This window comes from Melospiza georgiana, chromosome 14, assembly GCF_028018845.1.
Source record: "Melospiza georgiana isolate bMelGeo1 chromosome 14, bMelGeo1.pri, whole genome shotgun sequence".
NCBI lineage: Eukaryota > Metazoa > Chordata > Aves > Passeriformes > Passerellidae > Melospiza > Melospiza georgiana.
In genome coordinates, this window is record NC_080443.1 from 2,578,046 (window position 1) to 2,595,725 (window position 17,680).

The window sequence follows — 17,680 nt, forward strand, 5'->3', positions numbered from 1 at the left end:
GGTAATTACAAGGGAAGGTTTAGATCACTGTTCAGAGAGAGTGACTAATCCAACAGGAGATTTCACCCAGGAATGAAGTCCTCAGGAGCTGATGGAGATTTTACCCAGGAATGAAGTCCTCAGGAGATCTGCAGGGGTTTGTGTCCTTTGTTTGGTAGCTGGTGCATGAATTCCCTTGATTGGCACTTGCACAGCTGTGGGAGTGAGCAGGATGGCCAACAGCTGGAAACACAATTATTATAAAGTCTGGCTGTTATACATCATAATTAGGCTTAAGAAGCGAAAGTCAGCTGAGATGAATGAGGGCAATTCATGCTCTCAAGAGCTGAGAAAGTGATTTTGTGTTTAAGATCTGGGTACTTTCCTGGTCCCCTCCCATGGGGGCTGGCAGGACATGAAGCAGCTGTGTGACCCTGTGTGCTGGGTGTTGTGATGCACCAAAACCTGCTGGGAGTCAGCCTGTCCCCTGCAGTGTTCTGCTCAGAGACAGCCCAAAAAGCAGCCTTTACTGTATAGCAATTATGTGTCTTTTAATTAAATATTTAAACAATTAAATTTTACAGTTATACGTGTCTAGAGATTGATGAATGTCAAGAATATTTTAATTATTTTATGTTTCTGATTTAATGAAAGTCACAGTCATACAGGTTAGAAAGGAAAGGGCCACCCACTATGTAAAACTGAGATAGTTTCTAACTAATATCAAGAATATTAGAAAAAATTCAGATGGGAATTCAGTGTGTCTCAAGGAAAATGTGAATCCTGCAAGCTGGGCTGTAGGGCTTCTCCCAAATTGGTTTGGTGTTTCTTGACTCCCACTGTAAGAGAGTGACTAGGCTGGAGTAACACAGGCAAATCCTTAAAAAAACCTCAACAAAACAACAGAAAACAAGGAAAAAAACCCCTATGTTAGTATTGAAAGATGAGAAGGGTAAAGCACCACAATGCTTGAAAAATAGCAATAAAAAACTTTGGCAGGATTAGTATTTCAAAGGGAGCAGCACTTGATTAAACATTTGGAAAGCATGAGAGGAGAAACATTCCAAGCAAAATGAAAATATACGTGTATGATGGAAACAGGATAAATAGAATATTCCTCTTATAATTACCACAGCAAGAATGCAGCCCAAACTTCAGAATTCTTAATCAAGTGAAATTGTCATTGCTTTTAAGTCCAAGTAAGCAGTGGGTTGTGTTGGGTATGAGATCTTGTGGAAGAAGATGTTGGCAGGAGCCATGGGTGCTCTGAACAAAGGAAATGAGGAGAGGCACAGCTTGCCCCAGCAGTGAAGTGAGAGTGCTGCAAGGGGCTGGGGGATGAAGGCACTGGGTTCTGTCAGACACCAAAGGGGCAGTGGGGGCACCAGAAGATCTTGGAAAGATTAAAGGTCTCTGCAGAATGCAGAGCTTATCTCAAAAACCTGAGTTTTCTGCCTGACATCAGTGCAGGGATTATTCAGACACTGCATGGATTAAGGGGTGAAAATCAGTCTGGTCCTACCTGGAGTGACCTGTTGAGGGCTGGGTGCTGAACACCCATCTCTTTGAGCAAGGGAATGTCACAGCCCAAAGCTGCCTTACACCTCATCTCATTATTGTTGGAACTGGGGCAGATTCCTCTTCTTCCCAGAGAGTTTCCCTGGAATACCTTATAACCTGCTTTTTGTTCCTGCTGTCCTTCAGCTGGGGGGAAATGCTGTCTCAGAGGGAGCAATGAGTGCTGAGATTGGAACACATGCCCAATTCCCTCAGCTGGAAGGTTTTGGTTTGATGCTGCTTTACCAAGCAGGTTTTTTATTATAATAGTACTTGCATATGGGACTTGGTGTAATGTAATAAAGGCAAGGAGGAGGTACATAGAAAATCCTCTGCTTGTAATGGCAGCCCATTTCTTTGGGTTCAAATAATTTCAGATAATTATAAACTGAAGTGATCACATCTGAAGAAAAAATTTTCACGGTATCCATGACTTAGTTTGATTTACCTTCCCCTTATTATTTCTTAATTTAAAAATTACTGCATGCTGTCTTTGAAATGTTGCAATTGTGTTGGTATTTGAAGTGCTTGTAAGTACTTGTGCAAATCAGTTTTTCTGATGTTTGTCTGCAGGGTGAGGTGTGTGTTTATGTGCCCAGGGGAAAGGAGATGCATTTGCATCCAGGAGGGTGTAGCAAGTGAACGGGTGCCAAAACTGTCTAGAGGAACAGTTGCACTAAAATAGTACAGGGTAAAAATGTTGGCAAATGAAAATCACCAGCTTCTGAAGAAGGCATGGCACTAATCCTCCCTGTAAATGCTGCTCATCTGAAGGCCTAAATGATAGCTCTTGGTGATGAATCCTTCTAAAGACACTTCTAGAGCTGCTGTGTTGCACATATGAAGATGCACGGTATTTTTGTAGATATAATTATATTTCATATAGTATTGTTAATCTTTGAGGTGCTGATGAAGAGTTATTACATTTCTGTACTTTAGAGGCATCTTAATTTTAGGATGTTTCAGTGAAATCCTTACTCTTAGCCTCAGTAGGTGTTGAATTAAGCCCTAATTTATGTGGGACAGCTAATCATACATAGTATTATACCTGTTTTTCATGTGCCTCTCAGCCAAAGATCTAATAGCATTTTATGCAAGTAAAAACATAATTGCTGCAGAATATCTCCAGAATGTTTCTTGTGATTCAAGACCTCTTATTGCTAAGAGCAGACTAACAGACACCTTCTCTTCCCCTGCTCTGCAGTGCATGCAGCTTGCACAGACCAAATTCCTGGTGCATTTTACTGCCTAGCCTGGCTTTGAATTGCTGCTGTGTGATTCCCACTTTCAGACTTTGGCTTGAAGTGAAGTCTGCCACAAGGATGTGCCATGTAGCCTGGGAAGAAACCCAGCAGATCTTTTATCATTATTGCCTTGTCTGTGGCTCTCAGAGAAGCAATAGCCGCAGATCAAGACTCTGTTCAAAGCAGAGATGTCAGCACTGAATTGTTTTCTGGTGAAGGAAGGATGGATAAAATATTAAATGCAATCTTCTCCTTGCCCTTATCTCTGTGTTCCCTGACAGGAATATTGTACTGTATTTCCATGGTTCTGTAATTCAAAGTTGAAGGGATGCAGCTTTGTGAAGGAAAACAAAAACTAATTGTTCAACAGTAGAAATCATTGTTATAAAAATAAGTATACATTGTATTACATGTGCTTTCTTCTGTGGAAGCACTTCTATCTCGAGCAGGGAACAGCACATTTTTGGGACTTGCACACTTTGATTTCCATCCACCTGCTGCTGGAAGCATTGGAATTGAATGCACAAAGACACTTTGTGAGCAGTGGTGAGTTTGACCATTTTGGAAAGAGATCATTTTGGAAGATATGTGTCTGCCTGCCTCAGTCCCCTTTCCCAGCAGCCTTTAAACCTTTGGGGGATCCTTAGGGATCAAATTGGGTGTGGGGCCCCAGCAGAAGGAGGACAGAGGTAGGAGGGAGCTTGAGCTTTTCAGTCCCACAGCTTTTTTCTGTGGGAGCTGCTGGCTTGGGCACAGCAGAGAGAGGCTGGCTGGGCTCTGCAGAGGAACAGGCTGCACCCTGAGCCTGGGCTGTGCCTGCCTTGGGGCCACCCAGCCCTGGGGCTCAGGAGCTCCTGCAGCCCCAGGGTGTTGGGGAAGATGAAAAAGGAAAGCCTTATAAATATGATTGTCTGGCAAAAAATTATGAGAATATGGAAACTAAGTGAGATTGAAATGAAGGCAAGCTTTGAGATCCCTCAGTTACTGAACAGCTGGAAAACAATGGTGTGGCTGGCTGAAGGTGATCCCCTTTTGATGGAACAACACCCTCTGCTTGCAGACAGGCCCAAGGGTCAGAGCAGACCCTATAGCTTGGCAGAAGGGCCCAAAGAGGAGTTTTTAGGGTTTAAAATGTAACACAGTGTGGTAATGTAGTGATTCTTATAGGCTGTATGTAAATGCTGTAGGATTTGTGTATTGTACTAGATTGGTTAGTGAGAATCAGAATATTCAACACAGAAGAAGATTTATGGTATTGTAACGGGAACCTCGCTCTCTTACCCCTTTCACTCTGTTACCTTTTTTATTCCCTTACTCTCTCACCCTCTCACCCTCTCTCCCCCTCTCTTCCCTCAGCCTGCTCTGAGCTGTGGCTGCAGCTCCCAGCAGGGCCCTGCACCCAGGCCCTGTGCAATAAACCCCAAATCCCAGCAGGGCCCTGCACCCAGGCCTTTTGCAATAAACCACAAGTTCCTGATGTGGCTGCAGAGATCTCTCGTGTCCGTCTGTCCTGACCGTCCCACTCCCATCGCTCCCACCCCAGGGCTCACAGGGGTCCCACCTGTGTCCCCACCATGGGGTAGCTCCAGTGCAGTTTTGAGATGGGTGAGGTTTGAGAGCAGGGGACTTTGCTCCTTGTGTGGCTGGTGAAGGCACAGGCAGCTCCTGGGGACAGGAGAGGGGATGCTCACCCTGCAGAGGAGCTGCTTTGAGTGCTCACAGTGCCAGGGAACACAAGTGAGCCTTTGCTGGCCTCCCTGTGCCCAGGGCTTGTTGCAGTCTCCCCATCACCAGACAGGTTTGTTCCTGTGGCAGACTCTTGTATATTTAACTACTGATCTACCAAATCTTTGGTCAGTATTTTATTCCGAACTGTTTGTATTTCCCTTTGCTAACAGCACGAGTTTTCTCATAGAGGAAAATCATGACAATAGCAAACAGGCTGAGAAAGTTGGCCCAAATCTTGTAATAAATTTAGAATTGCTTCAAAGTGTGCATGCTAAACAAGTAGCTGCTGTGACTATTCTGAAGCCATGATTCCAGGCTAGGTGAATGCAGCAGGTGAATGCAGGCTGTCAGTCCAGCAGTGGTGCTGGGATGCTGTGAGCTGTGTCCCATCAGTGACAGGAGTGCAGGAGAGCAGGCTTACAGATCCTGCCTGGGATTTTCCATGAATGATTTTCTCTCCAGCCCTGGCCAGGAGCAGGAGCTGGGGGAGCCCCAGCAGGGAGAGCACAGGAGATCTGTTTGCTCTCTGGGCTGGTTCTGGGGTGTGCAGTGCCAGGAAAGGACTGAAGGAACCTTCAGGAGGGAAGACAGGCACTGGGGAAAGGAGCTGGGAGGGAAGGGGATGGGAAGTCCCTGCCACTCATGTTTGGAAACTGATAGAGAGTTCATATATAAATTACATGGGTGTCACAGACATGTTTGATGAAAAATCCTTTCCTTGGGATTTTTTCTCCTGAGAAGCTGAGAGGCCTCAGGAACAAAATGCAAACAATGGTTATCTGCTGCTGTGGAATGCAACAGGTGCATCTGGGATTGGTCTCATGTGGTTGTTTCTAATTAATGGCCAATCACAGTCAGCTGGCTCAGACTGTCTCAGTCAGTCACAAACCTTTGTTACCATTCCTTCTTTTTCTATTCTTAGCCAGCCTTCTGATGAAATCCTTCCTTCTATTCTTTCAGTATAGTTTTAATATAATATATATAATAAAATAATAAATCAGCCTTCTGAAACATGGAGTCAGATCCTCATCTCTTCCCTCATCCTCAGCCCCTTGTGAACACCATCACACCTGGGTTTTCTTCTGGTCTGGAATGTCTCCAGTTTTCCTGAAATCATAACTAGAAGTTTACTGATACAGAAACTAGCATTGATGTGTATTTGAGTGTGTGGGATTTGGGAAGAGTTTGCATGTGGCAGGCCAGGAAATAAAGGAGGTAAACAATTTACAACCTTTTATTCTTTCATTAGAGCTTTTATCTGTGTATCTCTGATTAGTTGCCATAGATACAGACAACAGAGGGGCTTGTTTGGGTTGATGAAAAATCTGTCATGATGATAAAAAAATGTGATTTTCATGAGAAAATTTTGAATTACTTCAATTCCACTGTTATTTTTAACTACACTTGAATTCATGTATGCAATTAAATAATTTTGGCATTTAGGGATCTATTTTTTATATAGTATCTGCAGAATAATTTTGGGTACAATGCAGTACCAAACAAACTGGTTTTTAATTTAAATTAGTGATCATATTGACACATATAAATTACTGTTCTGTCAGCTTACAGAACTTCTGTAGTTCTAATACAATTTTTATTATTATTTTTCACCTTGTAAAACAACTCCAGAGCATGATCAGGTAACTGATGGCTTGTGAGTGTGGTTATGAATGTGCACAGCTTGGTGCCTTGTTCTGGTGCTGGTTGAGGACATGAGGCTCTTGCTGTGTTGAAGTTCACTATCTCTAGTGATAAATGCAATGAATATGACTTGGCACATCTTAATTCCAGCTACTCTGTCCAAACAGAGAGCAGTTCCTTGCTGTAAATGGAACTCAACTGACTAGAGAAATAGTTTTATAAAGAGAATTCAAAAAATTATGCAGCTTTTCTCTATTTGGTAATTGTTGTAGCATGCTCCCAGTCCAGAGTGCTGTGGATGTGGTTCACAGTGAGTGAACAGCCACACTCCTGTATTTGTCACAGGTCCTGTGGTCAGGATGAATCTGAAATCAGTGCTGTGGGCAGGGGAGAGATGCAGCATGGGGGGAACAGAGAAGAAGGAGAAGTGTTTTTTGAGTCAGTTTGATTTAAAATAAACACACACGGGGGTTTTTTAAGGCCTTTAAAGAGTGGGCACAGCCCTGGCAGAGTGGGTGCACGGTCAGAGTGCAGAGAGAGGCAGCTCAAGGTGTTCCCACCTGTAGAAGACAGAGAGGAGGAGTTTAAATGATTTTGTTTCTGTTAGGAATGTGAAGTGTTTCTTGGGTTATGGTGTGAAGCACTGCTGAATACATGGATTGTGCACTGGGCATGGATGAGCAGCCCTTGCAGCTCATTCCCTGTGAGCAGTGCTCAGTCAGTCAATTAATTGTTAAATTAATTAACAAAAATGCTCCACACTGGAGAGCAGAATGCCTTGGCTCAAAGGTGCCCAAAGGTTGTGGGTTTCTCCCTCTGTCCCTGCAAGCTGAGCCCATTCATTGCACTCCTTTAAGCCCTTGGTGTTTGTGGGCACAAACAAGAAGAGGATTTGCCCCAGTGCTGTAATTGAATAAGCAGGAATGGCAGAAATGCCATGAATGTGCAAGGACAGACTGACTGTGGTGACAGAGGGACACAGTGCCAGCCATGCCTTGCTCTCAGACCATGTGTGTTTCCCCTAGAAGCTTTCAGTAGTAAAATTACCCTAAACTGTATTCCTAATGTCTGGGGTTATGATCCTAGAATAAGTATTTCCTGGGGAAAGAAAGGTGGGTTTGAGCAGCACTAAGTAAATTTGGGATATTAGAAGTATAGAAATTTTTACCATATTTCTTAGAGGTTTGAAAAATAGCTTAAGTCTTTTCAGAGATTAAAATCTATTTTTCTAAGTTAGAACTCTTTATTTTACTGCAAATCAATTGGAATTAACAAAAACAATGGACTCCTATGGATGAAAAAACATCTGAACATGTGTGTGCATCAGGTTTCAGTTTAAACTCCATGAGGCTGCAGGGACTGTAATTATGTCCTTTCCTTTTCTAAATATTCAGATCACAGTATTCTCAGGCCCAGTTTAAGAATCTTCTCTCTATATACAAAGCCAGGATCAGGTATTCAGTAATTCAGTACCAATGAACCAATTAAAAAATAAATAATTATTTAACATAGCTATTGAAACAAGTATACTAATGGTTCTGTTTATCATCTCACAATGTCTGAATCTTTGGGATTTTTCCATTTAATTTTTTGATTGTTGCTATCTCCCCACACTGAGCCCTTCTCTTGAGCAGACCCAGAGGAGAGAATTGGGGTTCTTGTAGGGACTCCCAATATTCCACTCACCTGTTCCCAGTCCTTGGATGAGCAGCAGCATCCTGCACACATTTGGTGCATTAATGGCCTTATCCGCTGACAATAATTTTGTTCTTAAAAGTTTGTCTAAGTCTTTGTGATTTTTCCATTTAATTTTTTTATTGTTTGCTGAGTATCTTCCCCACACTGAGCCCTTCTCTTTAGCAGACCCAGAGGAGAGAATTGAGATCCCTGTGGGGTCTCCCAATATTCCCATCCTTGGATGAGCAGCAGGATCCTGCACACATTTGGTGTATTAATGGCCTTATCTGCTGACAATAATTTTGTTCTTAAAAGTTTATCTAAGTCTTTGTGATTTTTCCATCTAATTATTTGATTGTTTGCTGAGTATCTCCTCACAATATCTTTGTGATTTTTCCATCTACTTTTTTGATTGTTCACGAGTATTTCCTCACAATGTCTTTGTGATTTTTCCACTTAATTTTTAAATTGTTTGCTGAGTATCTCCCCACAACGTCTTTGTGATGTTTCCATTTAATTTTTTAATTGTTTCCTATCTCCCCACACTGAGCCCCTCTCTTTAGCAGACCCAGAGCAGAGAATTGAGTCTCTGTGGGGACTCCCAATATTCCACTCACCTGTTCCCAGTCCTTGGATGAGCAGCAGCATCCTGCACACATTTGATGCATTAATGGCCTTATCTGCTGAAAATAATTTTGTTCTTAAAAGTTTGTCTAAGTCTTTGTGATTTTTCCATTTATTTTTTTTTTTATTGTTTGCTGAGTATCTTCCCCACACTGACCCCTTCTCTTGAGCAGACCCAGAGGAGAGAACTGGGGTTCCTGTGGGGACCCCCAATATTCCACTCACCTGTTCCCATCCTTGGATGAGCAGCAGCATCCTGCACACATTTGGTGTATTAATGGCCTTATCTGCTGAAAATCGTTTGGTTCCTGAATTTAAACTGCTCAAATACATCCTCAGTGGACATGCCTGTAGCAGGAGGGATTTGCCCTCAGTTGGAAGTGAACAAGGTTTAGCCCCACGTGTTTGCACTTGAGGCCTTTACCAGGTTAACTCGCTGAGACTCAGAAGAACAGAAAAGACAATAATGTTGAAAACCCCTGATGTAACGTCAGGAGGAGGCTGGTAATGATCAATTGCAGCTGTTGGAGGGCTCCTGCAGCCCGGAGGAGGCCGGCTGGCTCTGCAGGGCTCACTGTGCTGTGTTCTCTTGCAGGGCGTGGGGCTGTGCGGGGGCAGCCCGGCGGGGCTGGGCACGGGCTCCCCCCGGCAGTACCCCCGGCAGAAAATCACTCGAGTCAACCTCAGGGACTTCATCTTCTACATGGAGCAGGAGCGGGAAATGAGCCGTTCGCTCCTGCTCTACCGAGCTCTGCTGAAATAAAGCCAACAGTCCTACTGAGTGCTCCACAGAAGCTCAACTTGCTTTGAAAGCTGTCATTTTAATGTGCCTTCTATTTTTTTCAGAAGTCAATGTTCCGGTAATTTTGTTTTGTAAAATTGTTAGACACATGCAATAAATTCCCTTTATGTAAAAATATATATATATATATATATAAAAACCACAGAAAATGTGCAAAAGGTTTTAAAATGTTAACTCCACAAAAAAATCAACATCAAAATCTTGCTCCATCTGGCCATTTTAGGTAAGGCTAAAGTAGCTGGTGTTGAAGTTACACAAATGCAACGGCTCACCCAAACCATCTCCTGGCCAGGCCTGGGACAGGTTCACAGGAGTGGTCCCAGCCTTGTGTTCACCTGAGTGTTCACTCCTGGTGCTGGGTTTATTTTCAGTTTACTAGCACTGTCTCACTAACCATGGTGATACCTGTTGCTATTTAACTTAGTTGTAATGGCAATTTTTTGCACAGCCAAGAGACTCGCCACTGCACACTCCCACAAATTTTATATATTTAGGATTTTTGCTTTTACTGCACAGCTCATTTCCTGAGCCATTTGCTGAACCAAATCTTAAGTGTATGAAATGTGTGTGCAGACTCTCAGCTGAGTTACCTTGACTTGCTTCCCGTTGTTTTCTCAATCTCATCAACCTTTTGCGCATTTGTAGCAGCTGGTTAGTGACGAGATTCAAAGTTGGGTTTTATTTTCTAAAAAATGTTAATTTATTTATTGCAAATAGTAAGGTTTAATGGTGGTTTTAAAAGAGACTATTGTTGGGTAAAGATTTTAGAGTATTCTATATGATTTTTAAAGTCGCTGTAAAGGTTTTTGGGGCCGCTGCTGGCTTGGGGAGCGCGGTGGCACCTGGAGTGGGGACACCTCTGCCCTGGACACTGCACCAGGCTCCAGCCAGAGAGGCTCCTGAGCAGGCACGTGGCTTTGAGCATGAGGAGCAGCTGTAAGTACCTAAAGGTGGGGTGAATGCCTTGGAAATGCTTTGCTGAAGCAGAATTTGGGCCCACAGGGAAGTGGCTGGTGTGGGTCTGAGCAATGGGGATCAGTGGGACAGAACAGCAGGGGCACGGGCTGTGCTGCAGAGTTCATTAACAGTGTTACAGTACCACGGAAGGGAGACATTTGCTTATTTATCTTCTCTGTTTTTACTATGTTACGCTTGCCACTTTTTTGAGGCAATATTTTTTTTGATGGGAAACCATAGCGAAAGCACAAATAGAACTATTTGTCCAATAGTTTTAAAAACAAAGGTTTTAATTATTTTTTAAGGTTTATGAAAAGCAGAAGAAAATTTATACTGCTGCTATTTAGCCAAAAGATTATTCATAAGGTATTTAAGGCCAGGAAGTGTAAAGTTATGTTTTAAATGTATTGATAATTTGTACATATTGTTTATAAAGGCCTTGTGTTTATTAGAGTTACGTTATTTTGATGATTTCTGTACATACTGGTAAATACCCCCAATTTGTGTGAAAACATACTCCCTTATTTGTACTTATTTTGTAAAGAAATAAAACAATTTACTAAAGTAACACATCGAGTGACATACAGTATTAATTTATCAAACATGAATTTCACATTGTCTTGTAGCTCTTAAGCACTGGTCAGAAACATTTTGCGTTAAAATATTAACAGAATACCCACCAACAAATATTAAAACCAAATACTTCAATGTTTTGTTGTGCTGATTCTTATCCTTTGTGAAACATCTAATAAAGTTGTCAGCAAACCTCGGTGCCATCAGTGCAGAGAATGGATGCTCTCAGCAGTGGCTGTCTGGAGCGAGGAGCCCAAAAGCACAACAGAACATTCTCTCTCCCTTTCTGTCTGCACTGGGGCTGGGACAGCCTGGACACAAAGTGCTCAAAGCCTCGTGCCTGACACGGGGCCAGTGCTCAGCAACAGAGAATCACAACAGTTTTGCTCCATGGGATCAGGTGAAGAACCAGGCTGTGCTCTGTGCTTTGCTTCTTGGCCTTTGCACACCACAGCTTCACCAGGGTTCTGTGGTGCTTTAAAACATCCTAGTGATGCTGAGCAATGTTCTTCATTAAGTTATGTTGCTGTGGTTTAAGGCCAGAAGTAGATATTCAAATCAGTTTTTTGCTGATATTGATGCCTAAAAATATAGGGAAATAAGTAAAAAATATATAAACGAAACTGTAATAATCTTTAAATAAGTGACCTGAAGTTACTAACTAAAAGAACATGTCCTAGCTTAACTTTTTTTTTTTAAAGGCATTTTTTTTCTAAGAAAGTGATTGTTTCCACATGTCTTCCTAGCCTTTGTGCTGTTTTGCAGTCAATGCTGTGATGTCATGGTTTAAACTTTCCATCTCAAGTTCACATTTAACTCGGCTGGTGCAGCCTGGAACCCTTTCCAATGCCACCTCAGCAAAGCTGCCCCAACTATGGGAGCTGCTTTATTGAGCCATAAAAAAATACAGTAAACACCGAACTGAGGAGAAACCAACCAACCAAGCACCCAACCAAGCAACCACAAATAGTTCCAACGTTCCACAGATGTGTGAAAGCACCATCCCAGTCTGCACTCCCAGAGCTGCCTGGGGAGAGCACCAGGGGCAGGGCTCCCCTGGGATGGAAATCACCTTTATTCCCTGGCTGAGAGGTAAGAGCTGGACAGGGTGTGCTGCCAGGAGTGCTCAGCTCACCCCGTGCCAGAGGGCAGGGCAGGAGTGGATACAGGATAAAAACAAGAACCTGAATGGGCTATTGAGGGAAACTTTGGACTTAAAGGTATGAAAGTAATAAATAAAACACTTCTATCTTTTTGTAAGACATGGCTACATCAAGCTGAATGGAGCAAAGGGCTGGAGAAGACGCAATCAAAAATTCTCACCTCTTTCAAACAACATGGGAGATACAGTGAGTGTTCCACCCTACGTGCTTGTTTTTGTTCATTTACTTTACAGAAATGTTTATGGCATGAAGTACTGTATAAGAAATGTGCATACACAAATACATGACAATTATACGTTAAGTTCTTTACAATATTAAATGTATAATATACAATTCTACAGATATCTTACATACAAAGGTGAATGTTGTGCCATATATTCAAATATGGCAATGCCTAGCAACTTTAGAATGTCGTACAAGTATAAAACCACAAAATAAAATAACTTTACAACTCTTAAAGCAGACAGATTTGCTCAACTGTTCTGCTAAGGTAGCAGGCCAACCGGCCAGGATTGCCATTAGAGATTTCTGGGTTGGGTGACCAAGGTGAGAAAACCTGCAGAGGTCTGATTTTCCATGGACAGGTATCCAGCCCTTTTCCAAAAATTAGACCCCTGCCTAGATTTTACCTTGGATAGTCAGTACAGCTCATTGCTTTTGAAAATACTAGTCTTAAACATGACTTTTAAATTTTGCCTGATTGCAATCAATTTGCATTAAGAACTGTTGACCACTTAATACTCTGTCCCTTGTTCCATATGGCCATATTTATGCATCTAAAAAGACTTCAATTAAAATTCATCATCTACAACAGTATTCTATAAATTATTGTGGGAGAAACTAAATTGTGATTAACACATGAATTAGTGATTGAGGACCCAATCATGCTAAAGAGCAATAAACAGGATTTAGCAGAATGCTATTTATAGCCTTGCACCTGCAAACACGGTGCTGTCTCCTGAGTTAGAAAGCCCTGTGAGTCAGTGCCAAGTCCTGGCAGAAGCAGGACCCTCCTGCAGACAGACCCCTGACTTTGTGACAGAGAAAGCTACACAGATAGAGGGCAGCTACAGAATTCAAATTTTAATAATAATTTAAAATAATAAAACAATTTAACCCGACGGCGTCCTGCTTTCATCTGGCAATGGCAATACAGGGTTTTAACAACTCTTTGCAAGAATTCCAGACCCATAAAGAGTGGGCTTGTCCAAAATTCTTAAACTTTCCTGCTAAATGTGGGCTTCTAACATGGTCAGTAAATGATTAACAAGGGGTGGCTTGTTTGGTAGAACCACACTTCTTTGATGATGCAAAACTTAACAGCTGCTGTGTCAAAACAAGATTGGCTTTAAAAGAGCTACAGCTCCTTGTGGGGTATGTGACCCTCGTGCGATGGTGGATGGCATTTTATTTTGTGCTTCCAGATCCCTACTGTTGCAAATATTGCCATAAGTGGGCCTGTCTAATTTCTTGTCACTTGTTTTGTTTGGTTTGTGGGGGGTTAAGTACTGAGCACCAGTGACTATGGATCAGTCCTTTTCTGGTTCTGGATCCTGTTCACAGAGAGAGACCTCAGCTGGAAATGTAGTATAAAAATAAGCCATTTGCTCGTGTGGGTGAGTACAATCACCAGGGGACTGATATGGAGGAGGGGCACGGTCAGGGAAGGTTCTCAGTGCAGTTTTTGGGGTTCTTCCTCCCGCAGACGCCCCCGTCCCCGCAGCTCCGGCTGTCCCCGCGCTCCTGCTGGTCCCTTCCACTGCTTCCATGGCTCTTGCTGCAGAAGTCCAGGCCAGGGCCAGGGTTTCCAAAGCTTTGCCTGTTCCACAGCACTGCTGGTCAGCCCCAAGTCCGTGTGCTCAGGAGCTCCACCGTGAGCGACAGGCAGTGGATTTCCAGACGCATTCCGTGGCTGGCTGTGTGACAGGTAGTTTCAGAGTACCACTGATGGGCAACAGAAAGTCCAAATCTGTTTGCTAATACTGTTTTGCAAATCCTTAGTGTTTCACATAAGGGACTATTGAACACTTCTACGGTTACAAAGGGGCACGGGGAGGGTTCTAGTCCAGGGGCTCCTGTTTTATTCTGATTGTTGGGGTGGGCTGTGGTCGTCTGTCTTCGCGGCACAGCACGTACTCGCTGAACTGGGAGGAATCCACCCCACCACCACAGGAAGCTGCCACGTTAAATCCCTTCTGAAATAACCTTTCAAGCACCTGCAATGTGGAGGGAAAACAATCAGATTAATATTTAGGAAATTTTAGTGATAAAAGCATCTGGAAGCACCAGATCTAAATGATGGATTTAGTCTTTTGAGGCCTCCTTGAATGAATATTATTCAGCTATAATTCTATAACTTATTGTTAAATGACTATACTGTGATTAAAGTCTTGCTCTCAGCAAACCTCTGTAGAAAACAAAAATTAATCAAAGAAATAAGCACTCTGCAGCAGCTTAGTACATTATATAGTAAAATACTGGACTGTGGTGATATTGATGCTCTCGCTCCTTATATAAAGCAACATCAGCTTTAAGTTCTAATAAAAAGTGCCAATTAATCATTGGCATAGTAATATGAACAGCCTGAGAGAGAGGGGGGCTGAGAAGCTCTTCCTTGGCAGATGAAAATGAATTAGGAGTTCAAATGACACATCCACCAGCTCTCTGTGGCAATCACAGCTGTTTGCCCTCGCTGGAAGGGAGCAAAGCATGGCAGGGACAGGATGTGGGCAACAGGGAAATGTTCTGGCCCAAGAAAGAGGTTAATCTGTACTGCCCAAATATGTATTTTCTCCTTCTCCTCCTGAAGAAAAGTTGGTGCAATTTAGATGCACGAATTTAAGGAACCCAGAGGCAACTTTAATTTCTGTGACTGTCACACAGCACATTTCCCCAGGATATGCTGATGCTGCCTCTGGGAATGGGGCTGTGGTGTTGATATTCGGCTTCCCAGCAGAGCAGGACACACCAGGCCTCTCCCAGAGCCAGGTGAGGGCAGATGCCAGACCCACCTTGGGCAGGTCACAATGCAGGACCCACTCAGGCTCCCCTGAGTCCTGGGCAGCACCTGGAAAAATGGCTGCTGTGTTTTTCTCCACTGATAAATGCCACCAAGGAGCAGCCTGTGCTGGTCTCCAAGAGCCTCACCCCAAGTGTGGCTCCCACTGAGGAACAGGGAGGTGACCCCATGGTTTATTAAAGCCAGGATCCTCCTCACAGCAGCACCAGCCCCGTGTGACACCTCTGCACCCACAGCCACCTGGACCAAGCCCTTTACAAACTTCTACATCCTAGGGAAGTGTCTGAGCAACACACCCACCTGCAGGCAGTCAGCTCATCTCAGGGTCTTTTGGTGCTCGCTGTGACCCCGAGAAATGTTGGAAAGTCTCTTTTCCCAGCCCAGCACTTGAAGAAGCAGTCAGGGCTCTTAATTTCTCATCTCAAGGTTGTTCATTGTTCCTTATCTATAAAATTCTTTCTCCTGCCCTGCCCAGGTCCATCCAGCAGGACAGTTCCAGGCACTCTGCCTGCCCCCAGGGCACTGTTATGGCTTTATACTAAAAACTACGTGTGCAATGTTTACAATTACTGTCCAATCCCTATCACCTGTGTTAGACAGTGAGCTTCTACTCTAAACCAGTCTGTAAGTGCCACCATCACAGCAGAAGATGGAGGCCAAGAAGAAGAAGGAGGAAGGCTGGACATGCCCAGTTCCCTCCATCTTGCCTCCTGAACCCCCATACCAAAAACCCAAAAATCGACTTTTCCACCCCATGACAACTTCATCACTGTTATTCTACCTAAACTGTTGTGGCTTGCTGAGCTTCATCTCAGGTTGGTAATTTGCTCCATGGGTCACAATCAAACCCACAGGTGTTCTGGGCTCTGTGCCAGGGTCTCTGAGCCCCTGGCAGGGTCCTGGCCATGCTGGACAGACAGAGGGATGCTCTGGGTTCCCACAAACTCATTCCTCCTTGGGCTCAGGTTCCTGAAGGAGTCTGGTTTGTGTTCTGTTCACTGTGAGCAGGTCAGAGCTCCCAGCAGAGCCCTGCCCTCACACAGACCCCTCTGCATTGCCCAGGGCACCATTTCCTTTGCCTCAGTGTTGGTTTTGCCTTTCCCAGGAAGGTGATTTTGAGGGCCAGCTGTGTCCAAGGTGCTGTCCTGGTGCAGTGCAAACCATGACAGCAGCATTTGCTGCCTTTAATCCCTTCCATCCCTCCTTGGGGCTGCCTGTGTCATCCATCTGAATTTAATCCAGGCTTTGGCTTTCAGGGCTGACTAAAACCTTTCACTCTCTCTGCCCTGGCTCCAAGGATGGGCAAAGGAAGAGGCTGCTCCAGCAGAGCTTTGCCTAAGTCCTGCCCAGTCTGCTGAAAATCAGCTTGCCTGAGGAGCTCTGCCTGGCCCTGGGACACAGGGACTTAGCATCCTCAGAAAGTCACATCTGCCAAATCTCCCTGACTTCTGCCCTGATTTTCACATACTCTACACTGCAAGAAAGTGAAAAATCAAAAAAGCACACCAGAGTATGGAATAAAAATGAAGTGGGAGAGAAGAAAAGAAGAGGCAGGAGAGCAGGTTAATAAAATGCATATAAGACAGATAAAGAAAACTTTCATCCCTCTCATTCCCCTGGGCTGTATGGGGCCTGTAGGACAGACATGGGTGCAGACACCAGCACTGTCCTGCTCAGAGGGGAAGGCAGGAGCAGTCTGGCCAGAAGGAGGAATAGGACAGCAGCAGGCTCTGTGTCACAGGCTGGGATTTGTTCTGAGCTGGGATCACTGCTCCAGCCCTGACAGGGTGAAGATGAGACACAGCCCAGCCATGGGAAAGGAGGCTTCTCCCACTGAACTGCACAGTGGAACAGAGCATTGGCAGGTGAGATTTCTGAGAGAGATGGGACTGCAAAATCCTTGCTGAAAAGTTTTTAAAATGAATTTGCTTGTAAGACAAAACAAGCAGGGGGTGCCCCTGGCTTGCCTCACACCAAAGCTGTGGAAAGCTGGATTTAACACAATTCCTTTCCATGGAGCCTCTCTGTGCAAAGAGCCAGCCCAGGCAGACCCTGCCCCTCAGAGCAGCACAGCCAACAGAGCAATTCCTCCTTGCCCAGAACGTCCAGACTGCAATCTGGAGTTAGAAACCCTGGGATCATCAATTTTCTCAGGCCAAATGCTGTAACCAATGCTGAGGATGTTTAAACACAGCAGTTTTGGGTGTCACTGGGATGGGGCTGAGCTCAGGTCTGGGGAAAGGCTCCTTTCAGTGCTCCCATGAGACTGAACAGCATTTGAACAGGTTTAAATCCCATTCAGAGAATTTCATTCTCTACATTGTATTTCTTCTGAAGACAGATATGGACAGGGGGAAAGCAGTGACCATCTCTGCTGCTCTGCTGAAAATCCCCAAAGAGAATTTGCCAAAAACTCAGATCAGCTGTGCCTCTCCCATGCACAGGGACACATGCACATTATTAAACAGGGGATTTGTGCTCAGATTTAATACATGCTGCCTTCCAATATTCCAAGAACATCTGACTTTGTTGGGAGGTTTTCCAAATGGAAACCTGATCCTTTCCTTTAAATTGTGCAGAATATTAACAAATACATTCTTAATTATGAAGACTTAATGTTCAACATTCCTGAGCATCACAGAATTTTCTCTAAGGTAGGTTGGTGACTCCCACCAGAACCTATTGCAAGGAGTTGAAAAAACCTGTACCTATATAT

The 17,680-nt window shown here is 43.9% G+C and overlaps 2 protein-coding genes across 5 annotated transcripts in view; one reads left to right on the plus strand and one right to left on the minus strand.

Annotated features, from left to right (window-relative positions):
• Positions 1–10,779, plus strand: part of LOC131089251 (transcription initiation factor TFIID subunit 4-like) — a 153,395-nt gene extending 142,616 nt beyond the window's left edge. Inside the window, exon 15 of the mRNA XM_058033894.1 lies at positions 9,046–10,779. Within this exon, the coding sequence (XP_057889877.1) occupies positions 9,046–9,213 (168 nt within the window). The 3' untranslated portion in view covers positions 9,214–10,779. The remainder of the gene's footprint in view (positions 1–9,045) is intronic.
• The window catches only part of KCTD15 (potassium channel tetramerization domain containing 15), a 246,319-nt gene continuing 239,117 nt past the window's right edge, over positions 10,479–17,680 (minus strand). For all 4 annotated transcript variants that reach the window (XM_058033941.1, XM_058033940.1, XM_058033939.1 and 1 more), the window contains exon 5: positions 10,479–14,161. In XM_058033941.1, coding sequence (XP_057889924.1) covers positions 14,006–14,161 — 156 coding nt within the window. In that variant the 3' untranslated portion in view covers positions 10,479–14,005. The remainder of the gene's footprint in view (positions 14,162–17,680) is intronic.